This window comes from Rhinatrema bivittatum, chromosome 4 (genome assembly GCF_901001135.1).
Source record: "Rhinatrema bivittatum chromosome 4, aRhiBiv1.1, whole genome shotgun sequence".
Classification (NCBI taxonomy): domain Eukaryota; kingdom Metazoa; phylum Chordata; class Amphibia; order Gymnophiona; family Rhinatrematidae; genus Rhinatrema; species Rhinatrema bivittatum.
The window spans coordinates 310,338,937-310,355,994 of NC_042618.1; the positions used below are offsets into that span (position 1 = coordinate 310,338,937).

The 17,058-nt window shown below is 41.8% G+C and overlaps 1 protein-coding gene across 2 annotated transcripts in view; it reads right to left on the reverse strand.

Moving 5' to 3' along the window:
• Window positions 1–1,429: 1,429 nt before the first annotated feature.
• Window positions 1,430–17,058, reverse strand: part of ABCC3 (ATP binding cassette subfamily C member 3) — a 475,864-nt gene continuing 460,235 nt past the window's right edge. For both annotated transcript variants that reach the window (XM_029600255.1, XM_029600254.1), the window contains exons 30-31: window positions 8,640–8,834; window positions 1,430–5,352 (exon numbers count right to left, since the gene is read on the reverse strand). In XM_029600255.1, the coding sequence (XP_029456115.1) occupies window positions 5,244–5,352; window positions 8,640–8,834 (304 nt within the window). In that variant the 3' untranslated portion in view covers window positions 1,430–5,243. The remainder of the gene's footprint in view (window positions 5,353–8,639; window positions 8,835–17,058) is intronic.

A 17,058-nucleotide genomic window follows, 5' to 3' on the forward strand; every position in this document is an offset into this window, starting at 1 on the left:
TCCTGGAGTATATAAAACTGCTGAAAGGCTGATATCAAGGATTTAATTTTTTAATTATTATTATGATTCTCCTCTGCATTTTCTCCACGATTGCTTACAGCAGTGTCTTGAACCCTCATTCCTGAAGAATCCAAGACAATCTCAGGAAATTTAAAAAAGTATAACACAGGAACGTAAGTACTGCCATACTGGGTCAGTCTGAGGGTTCATCAAGCCCAGTGCCCTATTTCCAACAGTTACCAATCCAGGTCACAAGTGCCTGGCAGGATTCCAAATGGTATATAGATCCTATGCTGCTAACTGCCAGGGATAAGTAGTGATTTTCCCCAAGTTTATCTGTTAATAACACTTTATGGATTTCTCCTCCAAGAATTTGTCTAAATCTTTTCAAAACCCAGTTACGCTGCCTTTACCACATTCTCCAGCAATGAATTCCAGAGTTTAATTGTGTGTTGAGTGAAAAAGCATTTTCCCCAATTTGTTTTAAATGTGCTCCTTACTAACTTTATGGAGTGTATCCAAGTTTTTGTATTATTTGAAAGAATAAATTACCAATTCACATGTATTCATTCTATTCTACTCAGGATTTTATAGACTTCTATCCTAAATCCCCCTCAGCTGTTTCTTCTCTAAGCTGAACAGCCCAAACGTCTTTAGCCCTTCCTCATAGAGGAGCCATTCCATTCTCTTTATCTTTCTGGTCGCCCTTCTCAGTACTTTATCCAACTCAGCTATATCTTTTTTGAGATACCATGACCAAAATTGCACACAGTACTCTAGGTGTGATCTCATCATGAAACAAAACAGAGGTATTATGACATTTTTCATTTTATTCTTCATCCTATTCCTAGCATTCTATTTGTTTTTTTGACCGCCACCACACACTGAGTCAAGGATTTCAAATTATTGCCCATGATGATGCCCAGATCTTTTCCTGGGTTGCATTTCTTAATATGGAACCTAACATCATGTAACTACAGTGTGGGTTACTTTTCCCTATGTGCATCACCTTGCACTTGTCCACATTAAATTTCACCTGTCATTTGGATGCCCAATCTCCCAGTCTTGCAAAGTCTTCCTGCAGTTTCTCACAATCCACTTGTGATTTCACTACTCGGAATCATTTTGTGATATCTGCGCACTTGATCACCTTACTCGTCATTCCCTTCTCCAGATCACTGATAAATATATTAAAAAGCACTGGTCCCAGTCCAGATCTCTGAAGGAACTCCACTGTTTACCTTTCTCTATTGAGAAAAATATTTATTCCTACTCTCTTTCCTATCTTTTAACCAGATTACAAGCCACAATAGGACATTGCCTCCTATCCCATGACTTTATTTTTCTCAGGAGTTTCTCATGGGAGACTGTCAAACCCCTTCTAAAAATCCAAATACACTATATCCACTAGATCACCATTATCCACATGTTTATTAACCTTTTAAAAAAATATAGCAAATTAGTGAGGCAAGACCTTCCATGCTGGTTGTGTCCCATTAAATAATGCCTTTCTATATGTTCTGTGATTTTATTCTTTAGAATAGTTTCTACAATATTTCCCCAGCACTGATTCAGGTTCACCAGTCTATAGTTTCCTGGATCACCCCGGAGCCCATTTTACATATCAGTGTTACATTGGCCCTCCTCCAGTCATCAGGTGGAATAGATGATTTTAATGATAGGTTACAAATTACTAGTAATAGATGTGCAATTTTATTTTTTAGTTCTTTCAGAACTCTAGGATGCAAACCATCTGGTCCAGGAGATATGATACTTTTTAGTTTGTCAATCTTCCCTATTTCATCATCCAGGTTCACTGTGATTTGTTTCAGTTCTTCTGAATCATCACCATTAAATACCGTTTCGGGCATAAGTTTCTCACCAACATTCTCTTCAGTAAACACCAAAGCATAGAATTTGTTTAGTTTTTCTGCTACGGCCTTGTCTTCCCTAAGTGCCTCCTTAACCCCTTGGTCATCTACCAGTCACACTACTTGTGCAAAAGTTATAAAAATCTACATGTGCCATGTTTTCATTTCAGAAATTAATTTATACATCCTGAGACTATGAGAAAAATATAAATGGCACCAGCACTAGATATATAGTTCTATATTCTGCAAGCAAACTCTACTGTAGATAATTTTACAAGGGTTTTTTTTCATATCTGTTTTTGTTACCTGAAATCATTATCTATTGTGCTAGTACTGCACATGTGTCAATACACAAACTACTTTTCATTTGTACTGAAACTGTGGAAAATATTAACTTTATAGTAAAATTTCTTAAAATGCTCCAGCTTTTAATGAATCATACTTAATGGCTGGATTTTCAACAAGTTTGACTGGCTAACTTTGAGTTTGATGGTAAGACATGGGAGTGGGAAGGAAGAGACTAAGGTTGGATCAACCCTGGTATCTTTATGCTGATCTACCCAGGATGTTAATGAAACATGGGGATAATCTGTATGGAATGGTGGTTAGAACAACTGCATCAAACTTCCTAGAAGGCACCAGGGCTGGTGTGTCCATTAGGCGAACTTAGGTGGTCGCCCTTATGGGGCACCGAAGAACAGCCAGGTGGTGCTGCGAATGGAGCTGCTTGCTGCAAAAAGGAGTAGAGATTTGTCAGGCTGTGAGTAGTGCATGCTGCTTGTGGCCCTGAGAAGTAAGTATACAGTGGGCAGTGCAAATGAGGTAGGAGGAGTCAGGCCCAGCGGCGGGTGGCTTGAACGGCGCAACGCTGTGCAAATGGGGGTGGGGGGAGGGTGCAAGGCAGAAGTTGCCTAGGGTACCTGCTACCCTTGCACTGGCCCTGGAAGGCACTAGAGTAACCTGCATGAAGCAATAGTTACAATCCTAAACATTGGTATGATGATCAGGTTTTCAAGAAGGCATAGGACAGCCTGCACAGAGCAGCGGTTACAACGCTAATAGCAGTATTGCAGCTGCATCAGGCTTCCCATAAGAGTGGGGTAACTTGCCAGGAGGGATATGGTTAAAAGTCAAACTTCAATGAGCATGAGAAGACCAGATGTTTTGGATAACAGCCTCACTATCTGGCAGATTTTAAAAGCGCTATGCATGTCAAAGCCGGGAGATCCACATGCTGCGCGGATTTAAAAAAACTGTGCGAGTATGCCTGTATCTCCTAGTAGGCACACAAAATAAAAAGTTCAAAAAAAGGGGTGGGAACGGGTGGGGTCTGGGAGAGGTTTGGGCATGGGAGGTCCGAGTCTGTACTATGAAGTCTGCGCGTAAATATTTATGTGCACAAGTGCGCACTGGGGTCCCTACCGCGTAACTTTCTGCTATGGATGGCTTGTAAGTAATAAAATGAAAACCAGGCTAGTCAGCGGGGTTTTAAGGGTCGGGGCTAATAGGGTAAAAGAGAGGCAAATTGGCTAGGGGTTTTAGGAAGTCCTCTTCTTTACTGGGGCAAACAAGGAACGAAGTGGGGAACCAGGTAATTGCATTGGCGCGCTTATCTACTAAAATTTCCCCCACTTACATGCTTGAGTCGGCATTTGCATGCACATATCAATATAAAGTCATGCACACATGCGTATAGCCAATTTTATAACATGCTTACGTACGCCCATATGTTATAAAATTGCCGCGTCCACGTGCGTGAGCTGGCAAATGTGTGCACATGAGCACCCGCGTGCGGGTATTAAAATTTACCTCTAATTTTAGTGATTGTGTAGATTGTTTCAATACTTGGTAATAAGCAATAGAAAGGGATTTAGGTGTTAGATTAGGTACTGGTCTTGTAAGAATAAAATCTGCAGATGACAAGGCAAAAAAAAGAGCCTGCCGGTGGTGGTGGTGGTGAAGGCCAGCGCTTTTAACATATATTTGTATACTGGTAATAGATACTGTATGGAGAGCTCTGGTAGGAAAAAGTTTGAGGAGGACAGAAAACAAAATGGTGGGCAGGCGGAATTAGTATTGGGATGAATGAGAAATTATATGCTCATCCACCCGCCGTGGATAAATCTCAACTGAGCGGAGTGAATGAGCCAATTTGATCTTTATCTGCTTCATTTACTATGTTAGCCAGTTAAACCTCTTGCTAAATTTAACCCTCTAGATTCACAAGATGACTAAATTTAACCAGTAAAAAAAAAGGGTAGCTGCAGACATTCAGCTGTAACTGGCTAAATTTAGTCAGCTAACCCCAGCCATAAAATAGCAAACTCAAGCCTAGTTGGTCAAATTATGAGTATATACATTTTAGAAGAATTTTCATTTGAAACCCTAGTTGGTTAGATTCAGCTGAAAATGACCTAGTTATCGTTGCTGTGCAATGGCTCTTTGAAAAGTGACCCCACAGCAACCAATGACATAGAAACTCTGTAGCTGTTTATGAGCATGATAAAGAAGTCTTAAAAAGGCCTTCTATCATAACAACAATGAACCTGATTTTCCTAACTCTGACATCCCTAAATGGGACTGTAACTATGTTTTTTTAGCACATTTATAGGGAAAAAATCCACATGTCCTTTGGTAAAACGCTGAGTACCAGAAAAGCAGAATTTATCACAAAAGCACTACTCTAATGATAATAAGCTACAGCAGTAGTCAGCAACCCATAAGAACATAATAAATACCATGCCGGTCCATCAAAAGCCCAGCATCCTGTCTCTGACAGTGTCCAGTTCAGATCACAAGCACCCAGCAGTTCTCAAAAAGTAGATCTATCCAGAATGCAAATACATTTTGTTGAGCATGCTGCTATGTGGTTGCTCTCCAGTGCTGACACCACAAGCATGTTCACAATTCATGGTCTAAATGCGCTGATCTTGCGATTCAGCAGTGCTAGACTGTGAGTTTTGAAAATGCTTGCAATGCCAGCATAGCAGGCCAGCTGAAGTGGTGTACCAGGCAAAAGCAGGATTCTATCATGGTGAGCCTATCCCACAGAGGCAGATTTTCCCCCAGCACACAGACATCTCTCCTATTAGATCTTGCCGGTTTTTTGGCACTCTGACATAAAACGTAGACATCTGTTTTTAGAGTTCCTGGAGAAACAGAGAAGAGCCAGGCACTAATGGCTCAAGTTGGTCAGTGTGGCTTCACGTCTGTCCTTAGATTTCAGACTCTATAGAAGTATCCTTGAACATCTAGATTCATAACATTCCCTGCTTCTTGATATAGAGTCTGGCTTTGTGTTCCTTTTATTTTGAACTTCCTATGGCTGGGCTTCAGTCTTTGGAGTTGGTGAAATACAAGTGCTCAGTTACTCTATGCCAGACCAGCATCTTTTGCCATGCCATAGAAGATTCCTTTTATAGCTAAGAGGTTAATTGGAGTGTCAAATTCTGCAATTCTCCCCTTGTCTAAAACAAGAACTCTACAAAAAAAAGAAAAAGAAAACAGCAATTATGTACAATTTTAGTTTAGTTCTACATAAATGATCTGCTATCCCCACAAAATGACTAGAATGCACTAAGTTACCTGAATCATCCATAGCCATGGAAACCCTCAGTCTCAGGGAAAACATTCTGGTCAAGGTAGAGGCTTAGAAGCAACATTTATTTAAATTGACATTCTTGGGACATTTTGGAATGAGATTCACCACTGTGAATCATTAGAATGTAAAGTAATTGGAGGTCATAGCTTTTGGAGAAAAGAACAAGTGCTAATTAACCCAAAACCCCACGATGTGCCACAGGATCAGGGACCCAGAAACTGGCAGTTTTAAGGCTCCCTCCTTTCTTTCTACAGTTTTGCCTGGGAAAGGGATCTGAGTAACCCTAAAAGCTTGCACCACTAAGGGGGCAATTTTCAGACTGTGTAGTTTGAGACAAACTTCATAGGTACTCTTTATTCACAGATTTTTTCCACCAAATTTCAAAGAGAAAGTCTGTGCACAAATTCACTTTGGATCATGCCATGGGTAGAAAGGAACCGTGAACTTTTTGCACCTGCTTTTTGAGCAGCTAGATTTTCTACTGTAAACATACATAGATTTAAAAATACAAACTATAAGGTGACTTTTAAAAGCCCTACACATGCCAAAACCGGGAGATATGCGAACAAGTCGGGCTGGTGCGCACTGAATGGATTTTATAAGCCGCCCCATGTACGCACGTTATCTCCTGCTAGGCACACGTCAAAAGTTTTTAAACAGGGGTGGGCCAGGGGCATTTCAGGGAAGACCAAGAGATGTGCGTGTAACTATTTACATGCACAGGCGCACACTGGGATCCCCTGCCGCGTAACTTTACTACTGCCATGGATGCCATGTAGGTAATAAAATAAAAAAATCTAGGCTAGTCAGTGGGGTTTTAAGGGTCAGGGCTAACAGGGGGAAAGAGAGACTATTAAACTAAGGGCTTGTAAAGTCCTATTCCTTAACTAGGCGAATGGCATGCATGCACGCCCCTTTTAAAATCCCCTCACTTAGGGGCGGATTTTAAAAGTCCTGCGCGCCGGCGGCCTATTTTGCATAGGCCACCGGCGCACGCAAAGCCCCGGGACGCGCGTCAGCCCCGGGGCTTTGCTTGGGGGTGTGTCGGGGGCGGTGTGGCGTTCAGGGGCGTGTTCGGGGGGGGGGGCATGGTGGCGGTTCGTGGGAGGGGCAGGAAGCGTGATGGCAGTCCGGGGGCGGGGCCAAGTGCTCCGGCACAGCGGCCTTTGCCGGGAGCTGGCGACAGGCGTAACTCAACAAAATAAGGTAGGGGAGGGGGATTTAGTTAGGGCTGGGGTGTGGGTTAGATAGGGGAAGGGAGGGAAAGGTGGGGGGGGGGGACGACAGAAAAAAGAGTTCCCTCCAAGACCACTCCGATTTCGGAGCAGCCTCGGAGGGAATGGAGGCAGGCTGCGCGGCTCAGCGCACGCAGGCTGCCAATTTTGCGCAGCCTTGCGCGCACCGACCCAGGATTTTAAAAGATACGCACGGCTATGCACGTATCTTTTAAAATCCGGCGTACTTTTTTAAAATCTGCCCCTTACTGTTTCAAAGTTACTGTCCCTGCATGTTATTTTCCAATCCTGCCCAAAACATGCCCCCAAGAATACCTCCCTAAACTCCATGAGCTCAATATTCAAAGCTATTTAACTGGACAACTCACAAATTATACAGCTAAATGGCAACTTTTTAAATGTGGACCACTCATTATAAATTATAGCTGGATGAGTCATTATCCGGTTATAATTTAGCCAGATGAAAAAAGAGGCATTTTGGGGGCATTCGAGAGTGGCCTAAGTTATCCATTTAACTTAAGCTGATTTTCAGTTGTTACCAGCTACGGCCTATATTCGTCATTTTGCTATAAATTTCGCAAGAATAACGCCCATGATAAAAAAAAAAAAAAAAAGAGAGAGAGAGAGAGACAGAGATTCTTTATAAGGTTCTCATATAATTAAACTATGTATAATCACTGTAAGAGGAGGCAACTAGTAACTTGGAGTGAGGTTTTGCTGATGGGCCTTGGTTTTGGGGGGCAGTTTTACGTGCAGTCAGAGGTACGAACAGTACAGTAGGCATCAGTGAAGATTTGATGTGATGACAGGTACAGAAAAATGAGATTTGTACAATGTACTCTCGACCTAGTTTGATGCACTCTCTACCTAGATGTTATCAAAGTACCGTATTTTTCGCTCCATAAGACGCACCTGACCATAAGACGCACTTAGGATTTAGAGGAGGAAAATAAGAAAAAAAAAATTCTGTCCCCATGATGGGCTCTGTACGGAGCTCCCTCCTAGTGGTCTGGTATGCTTTTCATTAATTTCAGCTGTCAAAAACCACTAATCAGTTCTGAAAATCCACATTGCTTCATATGCAAGAAACATTTTATCATAAATCACTGAACTATACCATGAACTAAAAAAGTAAAGGCTTGTATCATGTGTTCTCTATCCCAGGCAGTATATTGCCCTCATGATTTTCTAATATATCTAAACAAATGAGAAGGAAATGACTTGTACTAACCATAAACTTTGATGCCATGTATCGTCTTCTGCCGGCAGAGCTTGAGCTCCCTGCCTGTCTGCTGTTCCCGGGTTGTATTTTACAGTGAAGCTCGGCGTGGCACAGGTCAAATATCAGCTGTTTGAACCGCGTGCTCTATGGAGGCCCCTCCAGTTCAACAGCTCCCTGCCGGTCTGCTGTTCCGGGGTGCATCTTACTGCGAAGGTCGGTGGCACCCCAGGAACAGCAGACTGGCAGGGAGCTCAAGCTCTGCCAGCAAAAGATGATACATTTGACCTGCGCCACCATACTGATTGGGCTGAGTTGGGAGGAGGAGGGGGATGGCGCGCGAGAGGGAGAGACGCTACATTCGCTCCATATTATGGAGCTAAAAATACGGTAAATGACTTTGAAAATTATCCTCTATATTTCATTATCCTGGAGATGGATAGTTACCAGGGATGAATGGTTTTAGTTTTGTTGTGTATTGTATTTTTATAGTTTTAATTTGTCTGTTACATAGGGTGTTAAGTTTTTATTGTTTTCATAATTTATTATTGTAATGATTAAATTATGCTGTTTACTGTTTAGGATGATCTTTTTGATCAATAGAGCAGCATAGAAAAAGTTTTAAATAAAGATAGCTGTATCCAATTAGTTTGTTGGTTTTCTTTCAACAAATATAATTTTGGTGGAGAGACAAGACAGCCCTTCTCAGTTACCTGGTGTAATCCATGATTGTATTCAGTCTATGTGCTATGGTCAGCACTGTACAATCTTCAAACTGTGTTCTTATTGTCATCTGAATCAGATCATCAGTCTCTAAATCCACCGCTGCAGTTGCTTCATCCAACACTAGAATGCGAGTTTTGCGCAGGAGGGCTCTCGCCAGGCAGACGAGCTGTCTCTGGCCAACACTAGAAACAAGACAGAAATTTTGGTCATGAACGCTCATCCTTGCAACTTAACTCTGTCCCCAAACCTGTTATCTCTGCACTCTAACCCCACTTCTAATAACTTTATACCATAAATCTATCACTAGCCCTAATGTTCCTACACCATAACCCTATCCTGACTCGAGGGCTGGATTCAGTGTTAGTGCTGCATACTGCCATGCGGGAGATCTGGGTTTGATTCTCAGGCTGGCCGGAGATGCTGCAGACAAAGCATTCAATGCCCCTGTGAGGAAGGAGTCTTAGCCATCACCCAGTGGTTATGCCAGATGCCAGAGTTAGTTAGTGGCCCCTGGCTGAGGATTATTGCAGCAATGGCTGGGCTGCATTGGGAAGGGGATATGAGAAAAAATATATAACCTACGCAAATGTAAACTGGCCATTGCCCAATATAGGCCTTTTCCAACTGAGCAGGAGGAACTGCTAGGACAAAAAAAAACAAAACAAAACTCAAACAATACCAATCACTAAAGTATCTGCACATTAACCCTATTCTGAACACCAATATCTCTACACCAGGGGTCGGGAACCAATGGCTCGCGAGCCAGATGTGGCTCTTTTGATGGCTGCATCTGGCTCGCAGACAAATCTTTAATAAAAAAAGTAAAAATCTAACAAAACCCCCCCACCCTTCTGACGCCCCCCAAGACCTCCAAAATTAATTTACTACAAACCCCCCACCCTCCTGACCCCCCCCACCCCAAGACCTGCCAAAAGTCCCTGGTGGTCCAGCGGGGGTCCAGGAGTCTACACCATAATGCCACACCTAAAGATAATATCTGACAGACTACCCATAATGTCTATGTTTCTTGTATTAGGAGATAAGAATATGGCTAAAACTTTAAATTATGCAGATAAGCTGAAGATTCTCAAGCCTTTAGAAAGTGTAAGCCTTTGGAATATGAAGATCATAAACTGTTATTATTTAACAACTTCTCCCAACGAATTACTGAAGAACAAAGGAGCTTTTCGCCTATCTGCTCAAAATGTTTGCCAATAATAAAGGTGGCTTTCTGCAGACAAAGGAGCAAGCCTTAAATTATATGGATACTCTTAAATAGGAGTTTTTATCCCCTATATTCTTTTTTTTTAAGTATGTTTATTGGCATATACAAGGTAAAATATAACAAATCACAATGAAATACTTTCCTTAACATTTCCACTAAAATCCCACCTGTATCCCTCCATTGCACCTCCCACTCCCAATAGTCCATACTCAAACGCATACAAAAGTAGAAAAATTAACATCTCACACAGCATGAATCAGAGAGAAAGAAAGAAGAATTATAAAAGATGCGAGGGGACACATCCATCCCTTACTTACAAGTAAGGATTGCTGCACCTACGCAGGGAGAACCTTAAAAACGGCTGCCAAATTTCATGAAAACCCTTCTTACTTTTAGGTACTAAGGGGTCAATAGATTTATGTTCTATCATATCATATCACTCCTGCCACTAAAACCATCTACTACCAACTTATGCATGCATATAGAAACGCTATTCAAAAAACTAAAAAAGAATACTATGCCAAGAAAATTCACCACCTTCAATTTAACCCTAAGGCCCTATTTACCTTATTCTCAAATCTTACCAAACCCAATTTGATGTTACCTCAGGATCCCTCCACACAGTCTCGATGCAATGAAATTGCTCTATTCTTTAAGAATAAAATCTCCAATATCACTGCTAAATTCACCCCTAATACCAACAATATAACCCTCCCCACCCCACACACACCCACCATCCTCTCATCGTTTGAACCTTCCTCAACTCTGGAAATAGAGAACATCTTAAAAAAGATGAGACCTTCTTCCCATCCCTCTGAAACCATTCCCACCAAACTTCTACTCGCTATTCCTAAAACCATAGCCACCTCACTCTCCAAAATTGTGAACTGTTCACTTGAACAAGGCTTAGTCCCCAACTCCCTAAAACAAGCTGTGGTCAAGCCCATCCTAAAAAAACCCTCCCTTGATCCCTCCAACCTATCTAACCTCCGTCCCATCTCCAATCTCCCTTTCCTTTCCAAAGTCCTTGAGAAACTAGTAAACTCCTGCCTCTCTGACCACCTTGAACAATCCAACATACTCCTACCAACACAATATGGTTTCCGAAAACATCTCAGTACGGAAACCCTACTCCTCTCCCTAACAGATACCATTATCAAAGGAATGGACGCTGGCAACTCCTATCTCATTGCTATGCTTGATATTTCTGCCGCTTTTGATACCGTCAATCATAACATCCTTATCAACACTCTCATCAGCATAGGAATCTCCGGCACTGCTCTTTTATGGATTAAGGCATACCTCCAAAACCGTAGTTACACAGTCCTCACTGACAACTTTGAATCCTCACCTATTAATCTCGACTGTGGTGTCCCCCAAGGATCCTCCCTCTCTTCCACCCTATTTAACATTTATATGCTCCCTCTCACCAACCTCCTCTCCAACCTTGGTGTTACACACTTCATCTATGCAGATGATGTGCAAATCCTCATCCCCTTCACAAATTCCATTCTCACCGCACTCCAAAACTGGGACACTATTCTTGCCTCCATCAACCAGCTCCTCACTGACATGCACTTATCCCTCAATCCCCAAAAAACTGAACTCCTTCTCATCTCCTCCAAACATTCGTCAATACCCATACCTTCTACCCTCTCCTCTACCACTTTTCCCTCCGACACATGAAACCTGGGTGTTATACTCTATAACCAACTCACCTTCAAACCTTACATCAAATCTATCCTCAGCAGCTGCTATTTCAAATTACAAACCCTCAAAAAACTCAAACTCCTTCTCTATTTCTCTGATTTCCGTACTGTACTCCAATCTATAATTTTTTCGAAGATCGATTACTGCAATGCTCTCCTCCTTGGCCTCCCTGCTACCTACATCAAACCTTTACAACTCCTTCAGAATGCTACTGCACGCATCCTCACCAATGTCAACAAGAAAGACCACATCACTCCCACCCTCATTGATGTCCACTGGCTTCCCATTCACTCACGAATCATTTACAAAACCCTTACCCTCATTCACAAAAGCATTACCAACGAACATTACAACTGGTTAAACCCACCATTCCTCCCTCGCACCTCCACAAGACCTACTCATTCCTCCCTCTGTGGAACTCTAATTTCTCCCTCCATAAAATCTACTAGACTTATTTCCACAACCAACAGAGCCCTTTCTCTTGCTGGCCCCACCCTCTGGAACTCCATGCCTCTTGACCTACGCACCGAAACCTCCACACCCAATTTCAAAAAGAAACTTAAAACCTGGCTCTTCCTCCAAGCCTACCCCCCTTCATCATCACTTACTAACCCTCCCCCTCCAGGACCCACATCTAACACTTGCCCCCTTTAGCCCTCCTCTCCCGTCTTCTCTCCCCTAATCAAGAACCAGCAATATATACAAATGCATCGCTTAACCTTGTATATAACGAATGTTTCGCTAAACTTTGTACATAACCTTTCCCTTTGTGTCATTGTTTTACTCCTTCCCTGCCCCCAACTTATGTCACTCCTAGTTGAATCCCTCCTTCTAATTTATCTAGTTTTTGCTTTGTTACTGCGCTCTATTGTTTTCTGTTCTTTGTAAAGGCAATGCCTATATATACATTGGTTGTAAGTTACATGTAAACCGACACGATGTGCAAACGGTTGTCGGTATATAAAACCGTTTAAATAAATAAAATAAATAAAATAATCACTTTCCACATGCTAACAGAGGGGCTGACAATATCCAGCCATTTTTCCAGTATACACTTTTATTAGGCAAGATTTAATTAAGAGAGACTTTTGAGCCTTAGTTACCAAAATGTCATCACCCTTCACACACAGCATGCAGAAAGTCACAGACCATGAAAAAGGTACTCCAACAAGAGCAGGCAGACAGTTCAGAATAGAGATGTGACGAAGGCCAAACCTTTTGGTTTGGCCTTCGTCTTCGGCTCGCTGCAGGAAATTTCATTTGATTAATTACAACCCCCCCTAAAACTTGCCAAAAGTCCCTGGTGGTCCAGCGGTGGTCCTGCTCTCGGGCCATCAGCACCGGTAGCCCCTGTCACATGGTAAGGGCAAAGAGCCACCAGTGCCATTTTGATTAGTGGCAGCCGACGGCCCGAGAGGCGGAGATTGCTCCCGGGACCCCGCTAGACCACCAGGGACTTTCGGCAAGTCTTGGGTTTTTTTTTTTCAATGTGCCCTTTCTCCCCCTCCCCAAAAAAAACAATAAGAAAACCACACAAAATTTCATGGGTTTTCCTATCGTTTCGTCAGCCCCCCGAAACGTATCAAAATAGGAAATATCATCTTTATTTCCTATTTTGTTGCAAACGAATGCACATCCCTAGTTCAGAATAGCCTGCCAAAATTCCTGGACGTACGTACATGACCACAAACAGTAAAGTAGAGTCGCTCCTTCTAAGGAGCACTTCAAACATTTGTCTTTTGGGGCGATATGGGCATAGTATGCCTTCAGAGGTGAAAAGAACAGCTTATAGACTATTTTCCCCTATCTTCTTTTTTTTTTTTGTAAAACAGCAGCTGGTTTGTCTTGGCTGATCAAAGACTGGCTTTGCTGCTGTCCTACATTATTATTATTATTATTATTGTAATTTGTTGGGTTAACATGGCGGGCCTGCTTTCTTTACCCGCTTGCTTTTTTAAAAGAAGGAGATCCAGCCTAACAACTAGGCCTTGTGACATACTTTCACATATTCTGGGGAGCTTTGTTGGTGCGTAATCATCATGATCTTTGACAATGCATTCCCTCGGCTTGGACTCTGACTGCTGTATGCATTGACGAGGTTGATTTATCGATGTCACAAACATTGTTACGATTTTGTTTTTTATGTTTTATTTTTCTCTGCATTATGTGATTAGTGACTGTAGTGACAGGCCTTTGTTGTGTGGTTTGTGGTTTTTTATTTCAAATGCTTGTTTTCTGCGATATCAACCTGATGCTGATAAATAAGTCAAACATGAGTATGTGCACATATTTTCAGTATTGTACTCTTACAGATGATATTGGAATTACTGTGTGTGACCCTAGATTATGCTATGTACTGTGTGTTTTTCATGTTTTTTTTTTTGGCTGCAGGGTATAGTGCTTTTTATGGGCAAATTTTATTGTCAAAGGGTAGAAAAGTTTCTATTTTTTTTTGTCCTGTGGTATTGTTAGCATTTTATCTTAGATTTGTTTTGTTTTTCCATACCCCTTTTGACTGGTGAGGGGGGGTTTATTGGCTAATCCCCAGACAGGTGCATCTTTGTGAAGAAATATAAGAAATTGCCATACTGGGTCAGACCAAGGGTCTATCAAGCCCAGCATCCTGTTTCCAACATTGGCCAATCCAGGCCATAAGAACCTGGCAAGTACCCAAAAACTAAGTCTATCCCATGTTACCGTTGCTAGTAATAGTAGTGGCTATTTTCTAAGTCAACTTAATTAATAGCAGGTAATGGACTTCTCCACCAAGAACTTATCCAAACCTTTTTTAAACCCAGCTACACTAACTGCACTAACCACATCCCTTGGCAACAAATTCCAGACTTTAATTATGCATTGAGTAAAAAAGATTTTTTTCCGATTAGTTTTAAATGTGTTACCTGCTAGTCCTTCTGACGGTTACACTTCTATTATCCGAAAGAGTAAATAACCAATTCACAGTTACCCGTTCCAGACCTCTCATGATTTTAAAGACCTCTATCATATTCTTCCTCAGCCACCTCTTCTCCAAGCTGATCAGCCCTAACCTCTTTAGTCTTTCCTCATAGGGGACCTGTTCAAACCCTTTATCATTTTGGTCACCCTTCTCTTTACCTTCTCCATCACAACTACCGGTATATCTTTTTTAAGATGCGGCGACCAGAATTGTACACAGTACACAAGCTGCGGTCTCACCATGGACTGATACAGAGGCATTATATTTTCCGTTTTATTCACCATTCCCTTCCTAATAATTCCTAACATTCTGTTTGATTTTTGACTGATGCAGCACACGGAGCCGATGATTTCAATGTATTATCCACTATGACGCCTAGATCTCTTTCCTGGGTGGTAGATCCTAATATGGAACCTAACATTGTGTAACTACAGCATGGGTTATTTTTCCCTATATGCATCACCTTGCACTTATCCACATTAAATTTCATCTGCCATTTGGATGCCCAATTTTCCAGTCTCATAAGGTCCTCCTGCAATTTATCACAATCTGCTTGTGATTTAACTATTCTGAATAATTTTGTATCATCTGCAAATTTGATTACCTCACTAGTCGTATTTCTTTCCAGATCATTTATAAATGTATTGAAAAGCACGGGTCCCAGTACAGATACCTGAGGCGCTCCACTGCCCACCCCCCTCCACTGAGAAAATTGTCCATTTAATCCTACTCTCTATTTTCTGGCTTTTAACCAGTTTGTAATCCATGAAAGGACAATGCCACCTATCCCATTACTTTTTACTTTTCTTAGAAGGCTCTCATGAGGAACTTTGTCAAATTACTTCTGAAAATCCAAATTCACTACATTTACCGGTTCACCTTTATCTGCATGTTTATTAACCCCTTCAAAAAAAGTGAAGCAGATTTGTGAGGCAACACTTGCCTTGGGTAAAGCCTTGCTGATTTTGTTCCAATAAACCATGTCTTTCTACATGTTATGTGATTTTGATCTTTAGAACACTTTCCACTATTTTTCCTGGCACTGAAGTCAGGCTAACTGGTCTGTAGTTTCCTGGATCGCCCCTGGAGCTTTTTTGAATATTGGGGTTTCATTAGCCACCCTCCAGTCTTCAGATAAAATGGATGATTTTAATGATAGGTTGCAAATTTTAACTAATAGATCTGAAATTACATTTTTTAGTTCCAATCGAACCCTGAGGTATATACCATCCGGTCCAGGTGACTTACTACTCTTCAGTTTGTCAATCAGGCCTACCACATCTTCTAGGTTCCCATAAGTTGGTTCAGTTCATCTGAACCATTACCCATGAAAACAGTCACCGGAATGGGTATCTCCCCAACATCCTCTTCAGTAAACACCAAAGAAATCGTTTAATCTTTCAGCGATGGCCTTATCTTCTCTAAGTACCCCTTTAACTCCTCGAACAGTCCAACTGAGTCCCTCACAGGCTTTCTGTGAGTTTTTGCCTCTACGGTCAACTTTTTTTCAAATTCTCTCTTAGCCTGTCTTATCAATGTCTTACATTTAACTTGCCAACGCTTATGCATTATCCTATTTTCTTCTGTTGGATCCTTCTTCCAATTTTTGAATGAAGATCTTTTGGCTAAAATAGCTTCTTTCAACTTCCCTTTTAACCATGCCAGTAATCGTTTTGCCTTTCTTCCACCTTTCTTAATGTGTGGAATACATCTGGACTGTGCTTCTAGGATGGTATTTTTTAACAATGTCCACACCTCTTGCACACTTTTTACCTTTGTAGCTACTCCTTTCATTTTTTTTCTAATTTTATCAAAGTTTCCCTTTTGAAAGTTTAGCGCTAGAGCTGTGGATTTGCGTACTGTCCCCCTTCCAGTCATTAATTCAAATTTGATCATATTATGATCACTACTGCCAAGTGGTCCCACCACCGTTACCTTTCTCACCAAATCCTGTGCTCCACTGAGAATTAGATATAAAATTGTTCCCTCTCTCATTGTTTCCTGAACAAATTGCTCCAAAAACCCATCATTTATCCCATCCAGGAACTTTATCTCTCTAGCGTGACCTGATGTTATATTTACCCCGTCAATATTAGGGTAATTGAAATCTCCCATTATTACTGAACTACCGTGTTTCCCCGAAATAAGACCTCCCCCGAAAGTAAGACCTAGCACATATTACATGTAAACGATCAAATTAGCTACGGTATTCCCTCCCATACAGTAACGCGCACCCCTGCCGTTTTGCCGCGCGTTTAACCTGCTAACTTACCGCCTACCCTTACCCCTGCGTTAGAGGCAGGGGTAAGGGTAGGCGGCAAACTTTCCCCCAGCCCCCGCTCACCTGCCCTGGCCGCGTCCATGGGTGCTGTTCTCCGGGGCAGCCCCAATCCTCTCCCCTCCTCCCGAAGCAATGAAAGCAGAAAAAAAAGCGAAAAAGCAAAAAAAAAAAAGCGAAAAAAAAAAAAGTTGCAAGAGAGAGAGGATGGGCAATCCTATGCTCGGGATTGCCAGT